The sequence below is a fragment of the Choloepus didactylus genome, chromosome 12 (genome assembly GCF_015220235.1).
Source record: "Choloepus didactylus isolate mChoDid1 chromosome 12, mChoDid1.pri, whole genome shotgun sequence".
NCBI classification, from domain to species: Eukaryota; Metazoa; Chordata; class Mammalia; order Pilosa; family Megalonychidae; genus Choloepus; species Choloepus didactylus.
This window is the reverse complement of record NC_051318.1, coordinates 34163895-34182724: the sequence shown is the minus strand read 5'-3', so window position 1 is coordinate 34182724 and position 18830 is coordinate 34163895. Positions and strand designations below refer to the sequence as shown.

The 18830-nt window shown below is 35.2% G+C and overlaps 1 protein-coding gene across 2 annotated transcripts in view; it reads right to left on the bottom strand.

The window, feature by feature from the left end:
• FGF14 (fibroblast growth factor 14) overlaps positions 1 to 18830 on the bottom strand; it is a 686839-nt gene that overhangs the window by 126268 nt on the left and 541741 nt on the right. For both annotated transcript variants that reach the window (XM_037800215.1, XM_037800216.1), the window contains exon 3: positions 14155 to 14258. In XM_037800215.1, coding sequence (XP_037656143.1) covers positions 14155 to 14258 — 104 coding nt within the window. The remainder of the gene's footprint in view (positions 1 to 14154; positions 14259 to 18830) is intronic.

The following is an 18830-nucleotide window of genomic DNA, read 5'->3' as shown; positions in this document are numbered from 1 at the left end:
AGTCAAGACTCAGGCCAGGTAGCCAGGTAATCTGACTGTAGAGTGGCCCTCTAAAGCACCACACTCTGATTTCTCTAAGTATTCTGCTAGGATAGGAAAGACTTTCCCAAAGAGGGAATATTCAAGAGATAAGAAGCAAAATAAAATAACATTTGAAATGACATTTAAGCTACTGAAGTGTTTTTATTTTACCAAAATAATTACATCACAGGCTAGCTGCTGTATATATCAATACCACTGCAATGATAAAATACCTGGCCCTGAAAAATGTATTCAAATAAAAGCTGAAGTTAAGAAAACTTGGGTTTGTTTATGTTGACCTTATCCATAATCCTCTATTTGCCAGTTAGGGGGAGACACAAGCACTCCATCCTTTCAATAGGACATTCATAGATACCTTAATCCTAAATTACATACAAGCATGACAGTTTTTCCAGTGGTAGTATCTTCAACCAAATTTTTGGTACTGAGGAATCTGGCTTTTCTTCTTGAGCCTACTGCCAGTTTACTTATTCTTTGTGTTGAAGGTAAAAAGAGCAACCCCAAATTACTTATTGATTTGGAGTAAAAATACCTCAGACAAAAGTAAATCAAAAGACAGTGTCAACCAAGGGAGTGAATCTCCCTGGCAATGTGGAATATGACTCCTGGGGAGGAATGTAGACCCAGCATCGTGGGATGGAGAACACCTTCTTGACCAAAAGGGGGATGTGAAAGGAAATGAAATAAGCTACAGTGGCAGAGAGATTCCAAAAGGAGCCGAGAGATCACTCTGGTGGACACTCTTATGCACAATATAGACAACCCTTTTTAGGTTCTAGTGAATTGGAGTAGCTAGCAGTAAATACCTGAAACTATCAAACTACAACCCAGAACCCATGAATCCTGAAGATGATTGTATAAATATGTAGCTTATGAGGGGTGACAATGTGATTGGGAAAGCCATATGGACCACACTCCCCTTTGTCCAGTTTATGGATGAATGAGTAGAAAAATGGGGGAAAGGAAAAACCAACCAACCAACAAACAAAGGCACCCAGTGTTCTTTTTTACTTTAATTGCTCTTTCTCACTTTAATTATTATTCTTTTTATTTTTGTGTGTGTGGTAATGAAGGTGTCAGGGATTGATTTTGGTGATGAATGCACAACTATGTAATGGTACTGTGAACAATTGAACGTACGATTTGTTTTGTATGACTGCGTGGTATGTGAATATATCTCAATAAAATAAATTTAAAAAAAAGTGTCAAACAGCCACACATCATAGCCATCAGTCTTCATAGTCATAATCCATTAGCTGGATTATAGGGCAAACACTTTATATACATCATTTTTTTTTTTTTAATTTTTAGGGCAATCTCATGAAGTAGATGTGTCGAAAGGACAGGAAATCAGGGCCCAGAGAGCCCCAACAGACCTACTGTCACACAGGTGGACCCAGAATCCTTGATGCCAAAACCCTTAGTTCTTTCTACTTGCTGTACCTACTGCTCATATGGAAAGGAACCATGGTAATAAACACCTTTTTCCAACACCTCATGTAAATAGAAGCTTTGTTTAATAAATAATAATTTATATATCTTAAATCCCAGAGAGCTAAGTGCAGAGCACATCCAGGCTCTTGATTATATTCAGATGAAACTGATATTTTCATTTAGGTCACTATTTAAATAAAAGTGACTAAACAAAATCTACACAGAATAAATACCTATCGAATTCATGACTTTGGGTTAAGGAAATTAATGATTCCTTTAATGGTGTCCTACAGAATTGGGATGATATGTGGAAATGGTATATATTTTGAACATTCAGTATTCAGTGATACCTGGGTCCTGGTGTGCAAGTAATGCAATAAAAGGGATGCCTACCTTTATAGGTAGTCTCTTAGGAGTGTGTAGAAGGCAGACAGCATGGGGCACTGAGATCAAAATAGTTGTGGGAGGTTTGTTGACTACCCAGCCTTGGTGCTCTACCCTGTTTCTCCTGCTCTATTCCCAAGATGACTTTTCTGTCACCCCACTTGTATTCTCCTGATTCCTGGGGAAATGTCTGTTTTTTTCACCAGAAGAAGGCAGACAGGGTGATATCTACCTAGAGAAAACACTTTGACCAAAGCCTATAACCAGCAAAGATGCTTACCTAGTACAGGCACTGATGACAAATATATCTGATAAATGTTATATATACATTTTTAATGTGACCCCTACTACTACATACTTGGGGGAATTAAAAAATACAACTGATAATCAGATATCCATCCTGTGTATTTTAAACTTCTGTCAAAAGAAAAGCATCTAGATTAACTTTATTCCAACCTCATTGTGTGATCTCAAATTGGTTAAATTCATTGATCGCTCTATTTTGAATTCAATTTCAAACATCTCTGCACTTGCATGATAAGTGCTATTTCCTAAGAATAATTTGAATGCCAGTTATATAAGACACATTCCATCATTTAAACTGTCTACTCTCAATCACACTACTGCTGTGTTCTGGTTTGCTAATGCTGCCATTATGCAAAATACCAGAAGTGGATTGGCTTTTATAAAGGGGGTTTTTTGGTTACAAACTTACAGTTCTGTAGCCATGAAAGTGTCCAAACTAAGGCATCAACAAGAGGATACCTTCACTGAAGAAAGGCCGATAGTGTCCAGAACACCTCTGTTAGCTGGGAAGGCACATGGCTAGCATCTGCTGATCCTTTACTCCTGGGTTCTGGTTTCAAAATGGCTTTCTCCAAAATGGCTCTTGTATCTCTCTTAGCTTCTTTAGCTTCTGTGCATCTAAACATTTGTGGTCGGTCTTTTAGCTTCTCTCTCTCAGCTCCTGTGCATTCTTGCTAGTTCTCCCAGGGCATCTCTCTCTAAGCATCTGGGGGTCCTCTCTTAACATCTCTGGGGCAAACTCTTGGTTAGCATCTCCAAACATCTCCAAGAATCTCCAAGCATCAGCAAACATCTGGGTCTGTGTCAGCTCTTAGCTTCTCTCTTAAATACTCCAGTGAACTAATCAAGACCCACCCTGAATGGGTGCGGGCACACCTCCATGGTAATAACTCAAACAGAGATTCCATACTAATCAACAGACTAATCTGTCTGCCCTCAGAAGAGTGCATTAAAGAATATGGCTTTTCTGGGGGACATAATATATCCAAACCGGCACATACTGAGATACACCTCTAATGCAAACTCACACAATGTTAGAAATTATTAATTTAGCCCCCTTTACAGTTCATCTACAAATACTCAAATTATGTGAGCACTATTTTGAAAAATAATGTACTTGTATGTAATCGGTACTCTATTTAAAATTATAACAAGTGTATATATGCATAAATACACACACACACGTATACAAGCAAGTGTACACACTGATGTACGAATATAAATGTCCTTTCCAGGTATCATAATTTTAGTCTTCCCCAATTTTCTGAGTGATCCTAAAGTAGATAAAATAAAAAGAAGACTAGCACCCACACATCCCCCCTCCACCAGTGTTTCATAACTCCCCACTGCTCCTGGCACTGAGCCCACCAGGCTAACCATACAGCTCATAAAACTCTGTCTTGTTCCTAATGCGTCTACACGAGGCATGGCAATGTTTGCTGACCTAATGTAATTAATTGCCACCATTCTGTCAGACCATAACCACAATATTAAAGAAAACGTAATTGGGTATTTCATCCATTTCTTGGAAAGCATTTCAAATATCATCATATTATAAAAAGTCATTCAAAATTTCTCAAGGTTATTAAGAAGGTCCAAATGCTTAAATCAGTGCTGGTAGCATTGCCAGTTCTTGTTTAGTCTTCTGAGCTGGGTATTTTTTCCCTTTCATCGTACCTGTCTACCTATCAACCCACCCTGTAATATGCCTAAGAAATGAATTACATATCATATTCCTGAGAGGAATTAAAAAATAACAGGAGTTATGAATTATAGGTCCTGCACAATATCACTAAAGATGTATTCTATTTTCAGAGTACTTCACAAATGAGTATGCAGAAAAACACCCGATAGCTAAAAGAAAAATGCCTTCATGTATATATCACAATACAACTTCTATGTGTGTGCCCTGTACATTGTGTGAGAAAGCTTATGTCTTATTACCTTATTATCAGAGAATATTATATACATATACACACAAAGAACATACATGTTAAAATAATTCTACTTTACTCCAGTGGTAACATACCCAGGGACTCTGCTTTCACCCTTTTAGGTTGTTGCACTACCTTTAACAAACTCTCCTTGAAGTGGAATTACAGAATTATTCATTAATACATTAAAAACACTCTGGGTTTTTGGTTCCCTACATTTGCAAAACTTTGGCATTATGTTTCTTCATCTTTAACTTGTTCCTGTTACCATCACCCTCCTCAAATGTAAAATGACCTCAAGTAACCAGCACTGAAATCTACCACATTTTCCAGAGTCAAAAATTATTTTGAAGCACCAAATGCTTCTAGGTAGAACACTGGTATCAATAGAATATACGGGTAGGTATTGAATTAGGAAAAGTTAGGTCACTTTAACATTCTGCCATTGTATCAATTATTACACATGACTCATCTGAGATATGTAAAGTTTCAGAAGATCCCTCGGCAAGTCTCTTGTTAAGGAAACAACCAGAATTTTTAATCCTTGAAATTAAGTGCTACAATGTACCATATTCCATAGAAGTCTTCCCTAATCATTATTAGAAACACAAGGTCTAATGGAGTTATCATCCATAGTTTTCTTAAGTAACATGATATTTTGGTCCTGATGGTGAATGGTTTAGCATGTATGAGGAATTTCTAACTGGCCCTGAAGACCGACCATCAGGGATGAAATGGATCAAATCAGGATCATCTCTTGTGGCTCAGAGAACAAAAGCAGCTACTGAACATCCTGTGCATACTATACAATCATGTATTGCTGAATTGTTGATTTGGTTTTCTTTTCTTTTCCAGTTTTTTTATGTTGTTGTTCTTGCATGAATGATACATAAAAATTAATAAGAACTTTGCCTGCATTCAGATTCCTACAAGGTATTGTTTGATTTCTTTAGATAAACACAGGGGAACTACTGTCCAAGGTAAACCTTCTATCTACTGATTTCAATGTGCAAGTCTTCTCTTGAAATGTAATTTTAAATTAAATAAGGGCTCAGTGCTATTTTGCCTGGGTATGCATTTATCTTTGCTAAGTCTATAAGACAGTATTTCAAAAACTTCAAACTGTGTTAGGAAAATAGCTAAACCATTTATGGCACTTGTGGTACAATTTCTTAATAATTTCTTCTATTTTAATATGACATTTCACATTAGATTTTATTTCCCCATGGACAGTAAGAGGATACCTCTTACAACATCTCATGGTAAAAGTTCTCTACAGGACTTTTGAAAATTTTAAAAGTTGATTTTTCTGTTTTTGATATTGTTAGAATTGTAGAATTATAATTGATATTAGAAGAAAAACCATTCAGGGGTTAGGGATTATGGCCACCATTAAATGGTATATACAGTTATCTAAATTGCACTATATATTCATACCATATGCCAAGATGGAGAAATTTATTTAATAATGACAAGTGATTATTCTTAATAAATACACAAATTTTCATTTCTTATATTGATTATATTAATTAATGTTTGCAGGATAGTAAGCATCTTGATAAATGGCAATGTTTAAATAATTAATATAGTTGGTAGATGCCACTAATTCTTCCAAAGTTACATAATTTTTGAACCTTCATTTTACCATTTGATTTAGCAAAAATAATATGAGCCTAAGCTCTGATTACAGAGGAGGTGATTGCAAATGAATTTGCATCTTTGCAATGAGGGTTTCATATGGCTTCTATTAAAAAGTTATTTCTCATACCACAATAAATATGCAACTTTCAAAGTAATATATCCTTATGCCTCATTACCTACAAGCAAAGAAAGACACTGATTTTTTTCAGAGCTGTTTCTGCAGTCCAGCCCATGAAACCAATTGTCTTAATCATAACAAAGCATCGCTCACTATAGATATTCATTTGCTACCACAAGGTATAGATAGCAAAAACAACGCTAAAAAATGCCTGTAATTGAAAGACAGATGAGTTAATTTGGACACGTTTACTTAATAGGGAGTCACTGAGGATCAATCCTTCATCATCTACCCTCAAGTAGAGCATATGCAATTAATTGATTGCATAATACTAGGAAATGCTTCTCTTCCCATTACAAAAACCAATGGTCACCACTTTCCAGGGTAAGCTGACTCATTAGGTATTTGTTGTGCCAGCTAAAGAGTAAAGGAGAATATTTCCCATGCAACTATTTCTGAGAAATAATGTCCTGGAGCCAGGATTAATGACCAGATAAGGTATGTCCACCTTGTCAAGAGGATGAAATGTAGCTATCCTAAAACCTCACAATGACATATTGCTCTCATTCAGTCTCCACCTCTATTGGAATAGTGAAAAGCAACCTATTATAATCCCTTATAGGCTGAAACATGCCTATAAACAGGTGATTCATCTCTCATCATGTAATACAGTGATCAGATCTTAAAACCAATATTTCACTCCAAGTAAAACTCTTGGGATATGTCCTTTGCTAGGAAGTACATTGTGTACCTTTCCAAGAACTTGCATTTCAAACTGAATGAAAATTCAGTACAATCTTAAGTAGCTCAGAGCATAATAGGCCCTTCCATAATGGAGAGAAATCATTCAAAGTTAATAAGTAAGGTGCATGGAACTCACTTCTATAAAACTGTGAATTCCACGAGACCAGGGCTGTGCCTGTCTCTTTCACCATCATTTCTATAGGCTCTAGCATGTGCTGTATGGCATGCAGTAGGTAAAATTAGTATAGAAATGTGGCTAATATTTTCAGCCAAATAAATGGTCATTGTTCTTTCAATAATACTATAGATTTAAAATCAGTGGAAACAGATCATAAAGAAGAGGGCACACTAAAAATGATCATCGGAGGAAAAATTTTGCCAATTATTAGTATACAAGGTATGAAGAAGAACAGCCAATTTGTCTTTTCAGTAAATATTTTTGTTCTTTCTCTGGAACAATGGAAAACAGAGTAGATTTTCATATTTGTTCATGAGATTTTTACAAATTTTTTTTTATTATTACCCCCAAGTGGCTCTAAGAAATGGGAAGTAAATCTTTGCAACTGCTTGAGGACACTGAAAGTAACATCCCTGAACTCATGGTTCAAGGGACGCTATGCATTGTAGGTCTGTGTGATTCATGGGATTATCAGGGTCCCTAGCAGTAATTCCCACACAATCTCACTCTCAGAAGTAGGAAGAAGGTAATTCTCTAGAATTAAAATAATCAGAAAGAGAACCCATCAAGTCTTCAAGAATATAGATGGTTAGAAGAAAAAAAGGAAAAAAAAATTATGAAATACAGATATATTTATTTTATTATTGTTTTTTAATCTAAAAAGCATTTATTCTCAAACAGCCCAGATTTGTTGACATTGAAAACCTGTTCATACAGCACACCCTTGTCCTGGCTCATGCTCCTCATGCCCCATGTTGATCGGCTCAGGCAGCTTTCTCGAGTTTTACCTGATGCAGCATCAGACTACATCTCCTTTTCAGGATTTAGAACTCGCATATTGTTTGAAAACTTAATGTCTTACTTGGGTTACATTTTCCCTTTTTTCATTTTCTCAAGTCTCAGCAAAATTCTTCCCTATATTATCTTGGTGCTGAAAGGCACGTCTTTTTTATCCTGTTCGTTCACAGAGTGAGAAGAGGGCTCTAGAAATTTTCTTCATGCACTTCCTCAAAGTCCAACCCATTGGTCAAGGGGAAAGGTTAGAACCAATTTTGGACATGTCCTTTTGCTTCCTTCATAGGGCTTAAACTGAGCCACAAATTTGTAAACAATAGCAATAATAATAATAAACAAGAGTAAACAAATATAAGAGAATGCCATCACAAAGTCATGATTTCTGAGAGACTGATGTAGACCTGTGTTAATGCATGTGTGCTCCTTTAGTCACCTGCACTAGACACGCTTGGAGCACATATTCAGAATTTGGATTCTTGAAGCATACCAGACTCACCAAATTGGAATCTTGAAATCTGTTTGTGCAATGTTCTAAAATCTGGATATTCGTCATGCTTTCTGAAAGAAGTCTTATGTATCTTTAGGTTTGTGGACCATCATGAGAGAATTGGAAGGCCTATTAGTCCCTTTCCCATATTATTAGCATCATTTATGTAAAGAGATAAGTTCTGAATTTAACTCAGCTAGTTTTCTGCTTTATGTCCAGAACTCCCTCTATTGTCTGTATATACCTAAGGATCATGGAAAATATATTAGAAAGTTTTCTCAAGAAATCATGCTATTTTATATAGTTCCTTCTAATATCTAACTTCATTTCTACTGATGTATTGACCCATTTCTTTGTCTTTTTGCCCCACATTCAGAAGGGAAGTGAAAACCATCACCTTGTGTCAGAGAACAATTCTTTCTGTATCTGCACACCATTCTTAAAACAGCCCTTAGTCTGGTTTCTTCCAGGATAAATGAGCTTCCATATCCATTAGTCATTCAGTAGGATTACAATCCACCTCAGCATTGTGTGGCAAACTCAGCAAGTCCAAAGCCAAGCGCAGCCTCTTCCTCCCCTCCAGCCCTTTCTTCCTGCATTTTGCTTTCTCAAAGGAAAAAATATCACATCTTACTCAGTGAGTGCGCAAGACATCCCAATGCAAGCTGTGACTCTCACTTTTATACCCAGATAGCCAGGGTATTCTTTCACCTCTTCCTCAGAAAACACTTTCAAAAATCTCATATCCTTTCCTGTCCTTAATTCTGGGGTTGCAAACACAAAGGTCTCTAGGACCAGAAACAAAGTTAGTATTTACAAAAATAACAATTGCTTGTTACTGTGGATAAACCAGAGAGTGAATGATCCATCTAAAGGCATCACACACACACACACACACACACACACACACACACGCACGCTTGCACGCGCACACAAACACAAACACACACACTTTCTAAACAAACCAAATGTCTTGTAATTTGTAAGCCCTATTTAGTTTGCTTTCCTAATTAATTTAGGCCTTAGCATCCCTCATCTGGACTATTGCAATGGTGTTTAGACTGCCACCAGTCTCTTTTCACCAATTTTCACTGCCACAAGGTGTAATCCTTTGGAAGTTAAATGTGATCATATTGTTTCCTTGCTTAGGGAGCAACATTGGCCACATATAGTCATTATTCTGGAATTGGAGGTTAGGGGAAGGGGAAAATAGGTAAAAATGACCAAGGGGCTAGAGCACATGAAGAATTTTTGGTGTGGTCAGAAATTCTGGAATGGACTTGCAAGAGAGAGGATTTTGTTTTTTTCTGTCTATTAGTGGAAGGCTGGAGGCCGGTGCAGGGTAGATTTCCAGATAATGTGGCAGAATGAGAGGAAGACATGGCTGTTTCTCTCTGTTCTCCTTGTGGTGTTCTTTTCTTACTTTCTCTTCACTGCTGCATCCTCCCATTCTTACTCCTTTCCCTTACTTTTCTCTCTTTCCCCCGTGCTGCCTACTTTCATCTTCCTACTGATTTATTAACTCCTCTCTATTTCTCCTTCTCCTCTTCTTCCTCTCAAACATTCAGTATCTTTTCCACTCTCTACCCCAATTCCTTCTTTTATACTCCACCAAATGACACTGTGATTCTAATAGCCACAAACATAGCATTTATTTCTCTTTATTACCTGATATTAACATAAAAATAGAAAAATGAAATGTTTCATATTTTCCTTTTGCCCAAAGGCTACTTAAAATTCATTTTATATAATTTTAACATTTGCATTTGTTTCTCAATTGCTTTGTCATAGTCAATTACTTCCTATGCATTGATGTTCAGTGACCAGGGAATTATATGAATGTTGAAATAATTATTAGGAAAAAAATTAGATAAATAAGCATGCTTGCTTCCTTTTAACTATAAATGATGTTAACCAAAATACCCAGAAAGGTTAAAAACCATTTTAACATGGATGTTATATCCAATTGAGTCATAATGTGGGAGAAAACACAGGAAAATTTAATGGAAAAGATGCATGTTTAAGTATAACAAATAAAACTTTAAAGTAATATATAAATTTGTAAATTTTCATTTAACATTTCATAAATAGAAACAGAAACACCCTGACCTGAAATATAGCCAAATGAATGAAACTGTGTATAATTCAGGTACAATTCATAATTTCAATAAAACACACACAAGCACACAAATAAATACATGTTACAGATATATTCTCAAAGTGGATCAGATATTGTGGATGCAGGAAAACATGTATATAATGTCACAGATAGTTAAAATAATCATAGACCATAATATCCATCTCAAATTTAATACACTTTTTAGATAAAGAAACTGACCCACGCAGAGATGAAGGATGGGAGAATTGCCCAACTTAAAGGTAATCTCTGTGTAATCAGATGAATTTGGAATCCTTAGTTAGTTTTCTAACAAAAGGGTACTCTCCAAGCTGAGCAGTCTTCAAATGAGGAGACTGAGACTGTGAGAGATTTGGGAAACTAGCACACAGTTATTGGATGGTATATCTAAGACCCATCTGTTCTATTCCCAACCATGACTTTATCCATTGTATCATCAGACTTTTCTTCTTCCTTCCCTGCCTTCACCTCTTTCTTTTCTTATACCAAAAACCACATTTTGACTTTAACTATCCATCTCTGCCCAAATGATCAGTGATATTTTCCTTTTGTTCCAATTTTCTCTTCAATGTTCAGAATGTACATTCAAAATCTCAGCTTTCTATAAAGGATTTTCTTGGTATTTCAAAGTCACAAGTTGTTTGGGGGAAAACTTTGATGATTCCTCTCAGCAATATAATTATATTTAGTTGGTTAAAATAATTTTCTGCCTTAACCATCATTTTAAACTCTAATTCTTTAACAAAAACATTTCTTTGTCAGTCTATTTTGTGACCTTGCAACCTGCACTCTACCTTCACCCAAACAGTTTATATCTGACATGAAATCTCTTGAGATGCATCATCGAGTAACATATTACAATCATTATGACCACAAAAGAAATAACTATTGTCATACTGGAGAAAAGATTCCACTGGGAACAAGAATCTTCACCGCTGGAAGTATGATTATTTTACATCTCAATCTAGCACCTTTTGTGTCCCCATGAGTTGGAATTATCTGACACACTGAATATCTTTATTTGGATGGCAAGGGATTAAGAGATGTTTCCTGAAATACAAATGGAGGGATATGCACTTTGAATCAAATCACTGGAGGGATTTTCATTTAAAGGAATTCCTTTTGAATGATCTGATTTTTATATTGCCTACATTCTGAATTTACAGATATCAATAGTCCCTTATTAGACACTAGAATACATTGTGCAAATATTAAGCTGATTTTTTTTTTTACAGTGGAGATAAGTGTTAAACAGATTACTTCATCTCCAGAATTAAATCTTTATTAAAAGTATTCTTTACACCTGAGCTTAACTGGGGTTTTCTTTTAAAAAAAAAAATCAATTTAGTTCAAAACTTCTTAGGTTAACAATGATCATCAGGGCTTTTAAAATTTAAAACTTAAATACTAAATGTAATAATTTTCAAGAATATTATACACTCAGTATATAATGTCAAACATTTCCATGACAAATATTTTCTATCATTTTTTCCTCTTTATTCTAAGCTCTCCAAAAGAAGCATGTTTAAAAACTATGCTTCTTAATACTTGCCCTGAAATTGATTTTATTCTCTCCGTAACAATTTCCTAAAGGTTTTCATTACATCATCATGTGTTTATAACTTCTTGTTATAATAGTTACCAGACCATACTAATGCGACCATACTAATGCTTGGCATGTGGAAGCAGTACAGTGAAAGGGTTAAAAATGTAAGCTAATGAGTCAGGCTAACTACTCTCAAGCCCTACTATTTCCATCTACTAAGTGGTTGATCTTGGGAAGATTCTTAAACTCTCTATACACACATCTCCTCATTTTAATAGTATTTACTTACTATACTAGAGTTGTTATAATCAATAATAGTATTTACTTATTAAAGCTTAAAGTTGATTAAAAGAGTTAATATATGTAAAGTGCTTAGAACAGTGCCAGCAGGGTGTATAATATAAATATTAACTATTATAATTATGTAAGTATATAAGTATAGCTGATTATTATATATAGTATAATAATTTCTATATTGTGTTACACTATAGTAGTAGTATTATACCAGGCTCTCAGTAACTACCTATAGAATAAATAATTGAATGTGGAAAAACATATTTTGTACTGAAATATTTGTTTAAATTTCATTATATTGAAATAAACAGAGCCCTTTACAGAGTATTACTAAAATAACTTTTTTGAAATAGCTTTTGAATATGATCTTTCTAAGTCCCATTCCTGCAGTATGGCTGAGGATATAAAGATGTAGTCTGGGCAGAAGGAAAATAAGTGTCTCTTACCGGACCCTGGGATCAGAGCAAAAAGAAAAAAAGCAAAGACGGAAAAGGGGTAAAAATCAAGATCTTTAAATCAGAGAATCAAGCCACCAAAGGGGAGGCCCAGAAGCCACGTTACTGGAACATCAGAGAAGTAGAAAACAAAGGGTCAAATAAGCCCAAAACTGGAACTGGGACAAATCCTGGAACAACTGCTGTTGTCCACAGCTGGCTTCATGAGATGTGATGCCTGAGGGAGAAGTCACATAGGACATGCAGGGACTGGACTAGATAGTCAGTCCATTACTTATTTCTATTTGGTGCTTAGAATTCACCAAACATAACCAGTACTTTTATTGTAGGCTAAGATACGTTCTCAAGATGCAAACAACAGATATTACATTAAATTTTTAGGCCTTTCTCAAAGATTACTTGGGGAAAAAGAAACAAAAGGAATAGAACAAATGTCAAATCAATAAAATGGGCCTTGAATCTGAAATGTCATCTCTAGAAAATAATCTGTACCCATATCAGATATTTCCTAAAGGCGGGATGGGGAATTCTAGTTTGATCTTGTCCACAATATGTTGAATATTCATCAAGTGTAACACAACAGAATCTGCATAATGTAGAAACCCGTTCTAGTGCAGGGATACCCTTCAGGGAACTCAGATGACAGTTTAAGAATAAAAAGAGCCTGCATCTTTGAGCTCACTGTGAAGGGAATTCACAGCTTACATTTCATCTTTCTTTGACAGTATTTCCCATATTTGCTGAAGAAACTGTATCACATTTCATGAATCTTTCTGCCCAGGGTTTTTATGATATATATATATAGAGAGAGAGAGAGAGATACAGATACAGATATATAAACATGTGTAGTTTGCATATACTTTCTCTGATGATGATATTTAACAAAAGAGTTTAAGTAACCTGATGAAGACAACATGTAAAACCAAATAAGAGCATTTCTCTCTAAGGCATCACGAGTCTAATTGATCCAATTTTGCCCAAGGGCGAGTGGAAAGAAGCATTTTCATATAAGTCTCCATTGCTTGCACATGTGGCAGAAATGAATTCTGACCATATTGTAATATATGGATACAGCACATATGAAGGCATATTATTTGGAAATACTTAGCACATATTCCATATTATGCCATAAGGATGGAAAAGTGCTCAAATTCTAATAAATATTAACACAAAACAGAGACCCTTCCTTAGATTTCTGTGAAATACATATTTTGATATTAGAAAGTTTATTTTTTCAGTGAAATATTTACACAGTTTGAATTCTTATTTAAAATATACTCTCTTTCCTTTCCTTTTTTAATAGAATTCACATGGATTCTGTTTTTTTTCTTATAAGCATTTATAAGCAACACTCTAAGACAAATACAAAGATTATGTTAATGTCAACTCTTTCAAAATTGCTCAATTTTCTCTGAACTGAGTCATTTTCCTTAATATGGCAAATGCAAAATTTCAAAAGACAGTAATATTATTCCACCACTAGATTTACTCAAATAACCAAACACTGGTGAATCAACAGCTCCCGCTGCATTCTGGTAAAGATCAAATACTAAAGCAAAAATGGCGGACCAGATAGACACAGAACTTTGGTTTTCCCTGCTGCTATTGTTATTTCGCAAACATTGGACAAACAATCACTGCCTTTGGCATGTCACTTACTGAAGGGTAGAGGTAACCTTCTCCATTCATAGCTATATACAACCCTGTCTTCACTCCCTGGATGGCAACAACGCGCAGTCCCACCGGTATGAGGTTGAACAATGCTGCAAAGACAAAACATGGTCTGTCAAAGATGGGCGGAGCGAAGCCAAACATTGCCATAAATTATCTCCCTCATTTCTTTTAAGAAGCAACACCTTTGTTGCTACCTTCCCAGAAACTCCAACTAAGTAACTTTTATTTCTCTTGATAATTAAGAAGTTTCTATTATGGGTAAAATTAGCACCTCAGCTTCAGTTTGTAAATCTTATCAATCTTGCCTCCAGCATTTTGAAGAATTGGTGAGACAATAAACAGAATCAAGCCTCCACAATCATGATTCTAGTACCACAGTCTCTGACACATTTGGTACCCAAAGAAATCAACTCTGAAGATTCTCAAGGAACAGAATTTTAAAAATCCAAGTTGAATGTTTATTCTGGTCTTTCAAGCAGAAGGTGTGATTTATCACCACAATGTTGTATAGGCTGGTAGTTAAAAAGGTAATTTCAAAACTAAATTACTCTTGCAGAACAGCACGATATACCAACATAGGCCAGAAAAGATGTATATCTGCCAATTTGCTAAATTTAGAAAGAACTAATCAAATTGAATGGCATATAAATTTCAAAGAGGCAGTTTTCTTTATTAATATTTCATAAAACTGTGAATGAAAATTGAAATAGAAGGGGAAATGTGTTTAATTGTACCAACCTATGAGATAAAAACTCATTTGTTTCCATGTTTCATTTATTCCCTTGCTGATAAATTTTTAACTGAGTATTTTTATATATTTTTTGTATAGTGCAGAGAGCAATGCTGTATTAGATTTTTTCTGAAAAGTCTTAACATCTTTTTCATGCATTTTCATGCCAGGGTTCATAGGTTGACAGCATATTTTGTCTTCTAATACCATTCTTAGTGAAAAATTTTCAGATTTTATTATAGATACATTTTTAAGAAAACAATTAATTATCTACCATGAGGTGATTTGCTCCCACTCAAGTTCCTTCTTGACTCAAGTCTAAATCTAAACATTAAGACTACACTAGAACAGGCATCAAAAGCACTAAAATATTCATGTCAATATAAGTCAAATATCTTGAGTTTAGGCTCTCACCTGAATTCCACAAAAGGTAAATAAATCTGCTGAAAAATGTGAGCAATTTTGACTTGAGTCCATGGGTTTACTCAGTTCATATCTTTACATGAACTTTATATATTTTGTTCTACTTAATTCTAGGGACATGTTTTTTTTTCTGAACAGAGCAGAGAAATTTATGTACTTTATTCCAACTATTACAAGTTACTGTTCCCAAGATCTCAAGATGTCTGTACTACACAAATGATGACAGCAAAATGTCAGTCTATGACCACAGATAATTATCCCTGGGATGGATGTGGTTATTTGGATATTGTGCTTTCATCTGAAGCAAATTTACTTTGGCTTGTCTTCAGTAGGATTTTTGGGTCTTGTCTCAGATACACTGGTGGAGGAATGAGGTTTATTTTGCTTATTTCTATTATTTAATATTAAATTTGTGTGTGAAGGAGGTGTTGAGTACTGTGAGGTACTTGGGCTACTGTAACTTTTAGTATTTCTTTTACATGGGAAAAGGCCATCTTCACTCTTGCCTGGACATCTGAACTGCCTCATCTGCCTTATATTTGAAAGGACAGGCACCATAGGCTAATTCCCAGATTATATGCTAAAGTTTTGGGATGAAAACCCATAATTGTATGCCTGTTCATGCAAACTAGTCTAACCTAACCTATTCTAAACTATTTATTCTAATCTTTACAGTGTCATAACGGTATTTGTAGGGGCCATATACTTGATTTAGGAGTGATTCTAGAAGGTGTCATGAACTCACTAAAATTTGTGGTATGGGAAACAGAAAACATGTAGAAATAGTCTAACATGACCATACTAATCTTTTCCAGTATTTTGGTTGAAATCTGAGTTATACAATACAAGTTATAATTTACAGAATGATTACAGAAAGTGCATCCTTATAGTCACAGTAATGTAGAAACCTTTGAGAGTTGACCATGTTGGATTTGAAGTGCAAATTAAAAATCACAGAGAGCCACATTAAATGGTACATCATTATATATATTTCTGCAATAGACAAATAAATCTGTTTACATAATTATAAAGCAAGGTCACAAAGCCTAGGGGAGTAAGAACAATGAAGATGTTTATGTTTCCCAGTTTATTTTGTGGAACATTCTAGTTCTCAATATAGCAGTAAATCTCAACCCTGGCTGCATGTTAAAACTATCTGTATTCATAAAATAGGGTAGCCAGGTCCAAACCTAGACCAATTAAATCAGAATCTCTAGGGGTGAGTTTAGAGCAAAGCAATTTGTTTTTGAAGTGACCATAATAGCCAAGGAGAGAACTGCCATCCTAAAACCTGAAGGGCAGTGGTCACTGGAAGTGATTTGCAATTTTTACTCATTGAGTTACCAGGTAGGGAATTTTTTAAATGATAGGAATTTGTTTTGTGAATTCTTAACACTGCTCAAGTTATTACCATGTTGATAACTGCATAGTTCTACTCTGCTTGCAGTATCTGTTAAGTTTGGTAATGGAAACAACAAAGCTTAAGAACACAGAACCTACTCATAGCTTCCCCACAACAAAATGGAGGAAGTCACTCTCCAACAAGTTACCATAGTTTTTGGAATCCTGACATTTAACAGATGGAATGAATGCTATGGGAACTTAAAAGGAATAGACCTCTGAAAATGAGGGTGCTGGTGAAGTAAACTGTGGTGCCCACTACCTTTAGGGAAAAGATTTTTCTGGGGCATAAAGTGGCCAATGATAAACAGTCAAGTTGCCACAGTATTTTCTATACTAGGACAATTTTCTTACCATTTTTCCTTCCCAGTGATCCTTAGATCCCGGCAGATTCTTGGAGTACACACATTAGGTTTCCCTGCCTCCTGGGCCTTTTTACTTCCTCCCAACTCACCTAAGCTTAGCAGGGTGGTTGTGACTTTACCTAGTTCTAAATAATCCTGTTTTTAGTAGTAGAATAAGTGTTGAACTCACATCATGAAGATTTGAGGGTTCAAGCCTCAGTTTTGCCATTCATTTGCTGGATGACTTTTGGGTTATTCCTCATTTTTCTTATTTATGGATGACTAATGCTGGTTTTGTGTTCAGGGGATTATCAAAAAACTGAAACACCTTTATGAATTATTACATTACCCTCCCTTCCCAAACCAGAAGGGCTGTACTCTAATTAGGATCTACATGTCAGCATTTCTAATGCACATCCCCATTTTCAAAGAATACTTTTGAGTGCTAACAGTTTTCCTAAGGTTCATAAAACTACTGTAATGAACCAGAGAAAAGAAAATATATTAAAATTTGTCCTACAAAAGCTGTGGTTTTCAATTAAAGTCTGATAGTACCCAAAAGTGGAGTAATTTCCATTGCTTTTATAAATCAGCTATAATCCTGCCAAATATTATTAAAATAGTACACTTTTTATAGCCTTTGAGGGGAGAACTTTTATATCACCCTGTTTTATTCTATTCTGCTATAAATGTTCAAAGGGTAACAAAATTAACCTAACTGGGTACTCTGCACATAAAATGCAATATAACATGTAAGAAAAGAAGCTGCAGGCCAAACAGAACTTTGCTTTAGAATTTAAGTCCCTGAAATATGGGTCCTGTATTTAATTCTGGTTTGCTTTTAGCCAGGGGCTCCGGCTTCTGTTTCTTTCCCAGAACTGTTCCTCATTTAGGGAGGTCGGAAGGGATTTCAAGAGTTACCCAGAGATTCTTGCTCCTTCTGATGCAGCTACGCTAGAGGAATAAAGAAGCCCTACATAATTAGAGAATAGAAGGCTGAATATCTTTTAGTTTCTCAGCTTTCCATCTCTAGTCCTGAATATCATTCAGATAATCAGACCTAAGTTTGTGTGTGTATGTATATAATGAATGCTGACATCTGCACTTTCATGATTTAGAAAATGGTGTGCTATTTAATTCTGAAGTAATATGCTTGTCTTCCTGACACCTCTCGCTTTATATTGATTCCCATCATTAAAAATAACTAATTTGTTTGACATTATAAAAATCAGAGAAGAAGGTAGAGAAATTTTCATAAAATCTTCATTTGAAGTACATTACTCAATTTTTTTCAAATGGGTCAGCTAGGCAGCATTTGCATAGAGTTACAATTTATTTCCCATCTGGAAAACTTTTGTCATAATATAGATGGCATCCACCTAAATCTGGTAAATTCTTCAGAGTTTCATGGTTCATATAGTGATCAGAGTTATGGACACTAATTCTCATCCTTTATTAGACTCTGGCCCAAAAAATGAGAGAGCATTGAAAGATATTAGAAGTTATGAATCTCTAAACAAAATCACCCCACAACTATAAGGCATAAGAAAAAGAGAATGACTTGTCAAAGAATGGGTAAGGAGCTAGAGATACGGGGGAAAGAAAACATATATATGTATTAGCTTGAACCACAAGAAATCAGAATTTTGGTAGGTCAAAGATGGTCAAATACTGATAATATTAAAGGGTCAATAACTCAACAAGAAAACAATGTTTGAAGTAGTTCTTATGAATAAAACTACTTCTCTTTCCTCCCTGTGTCT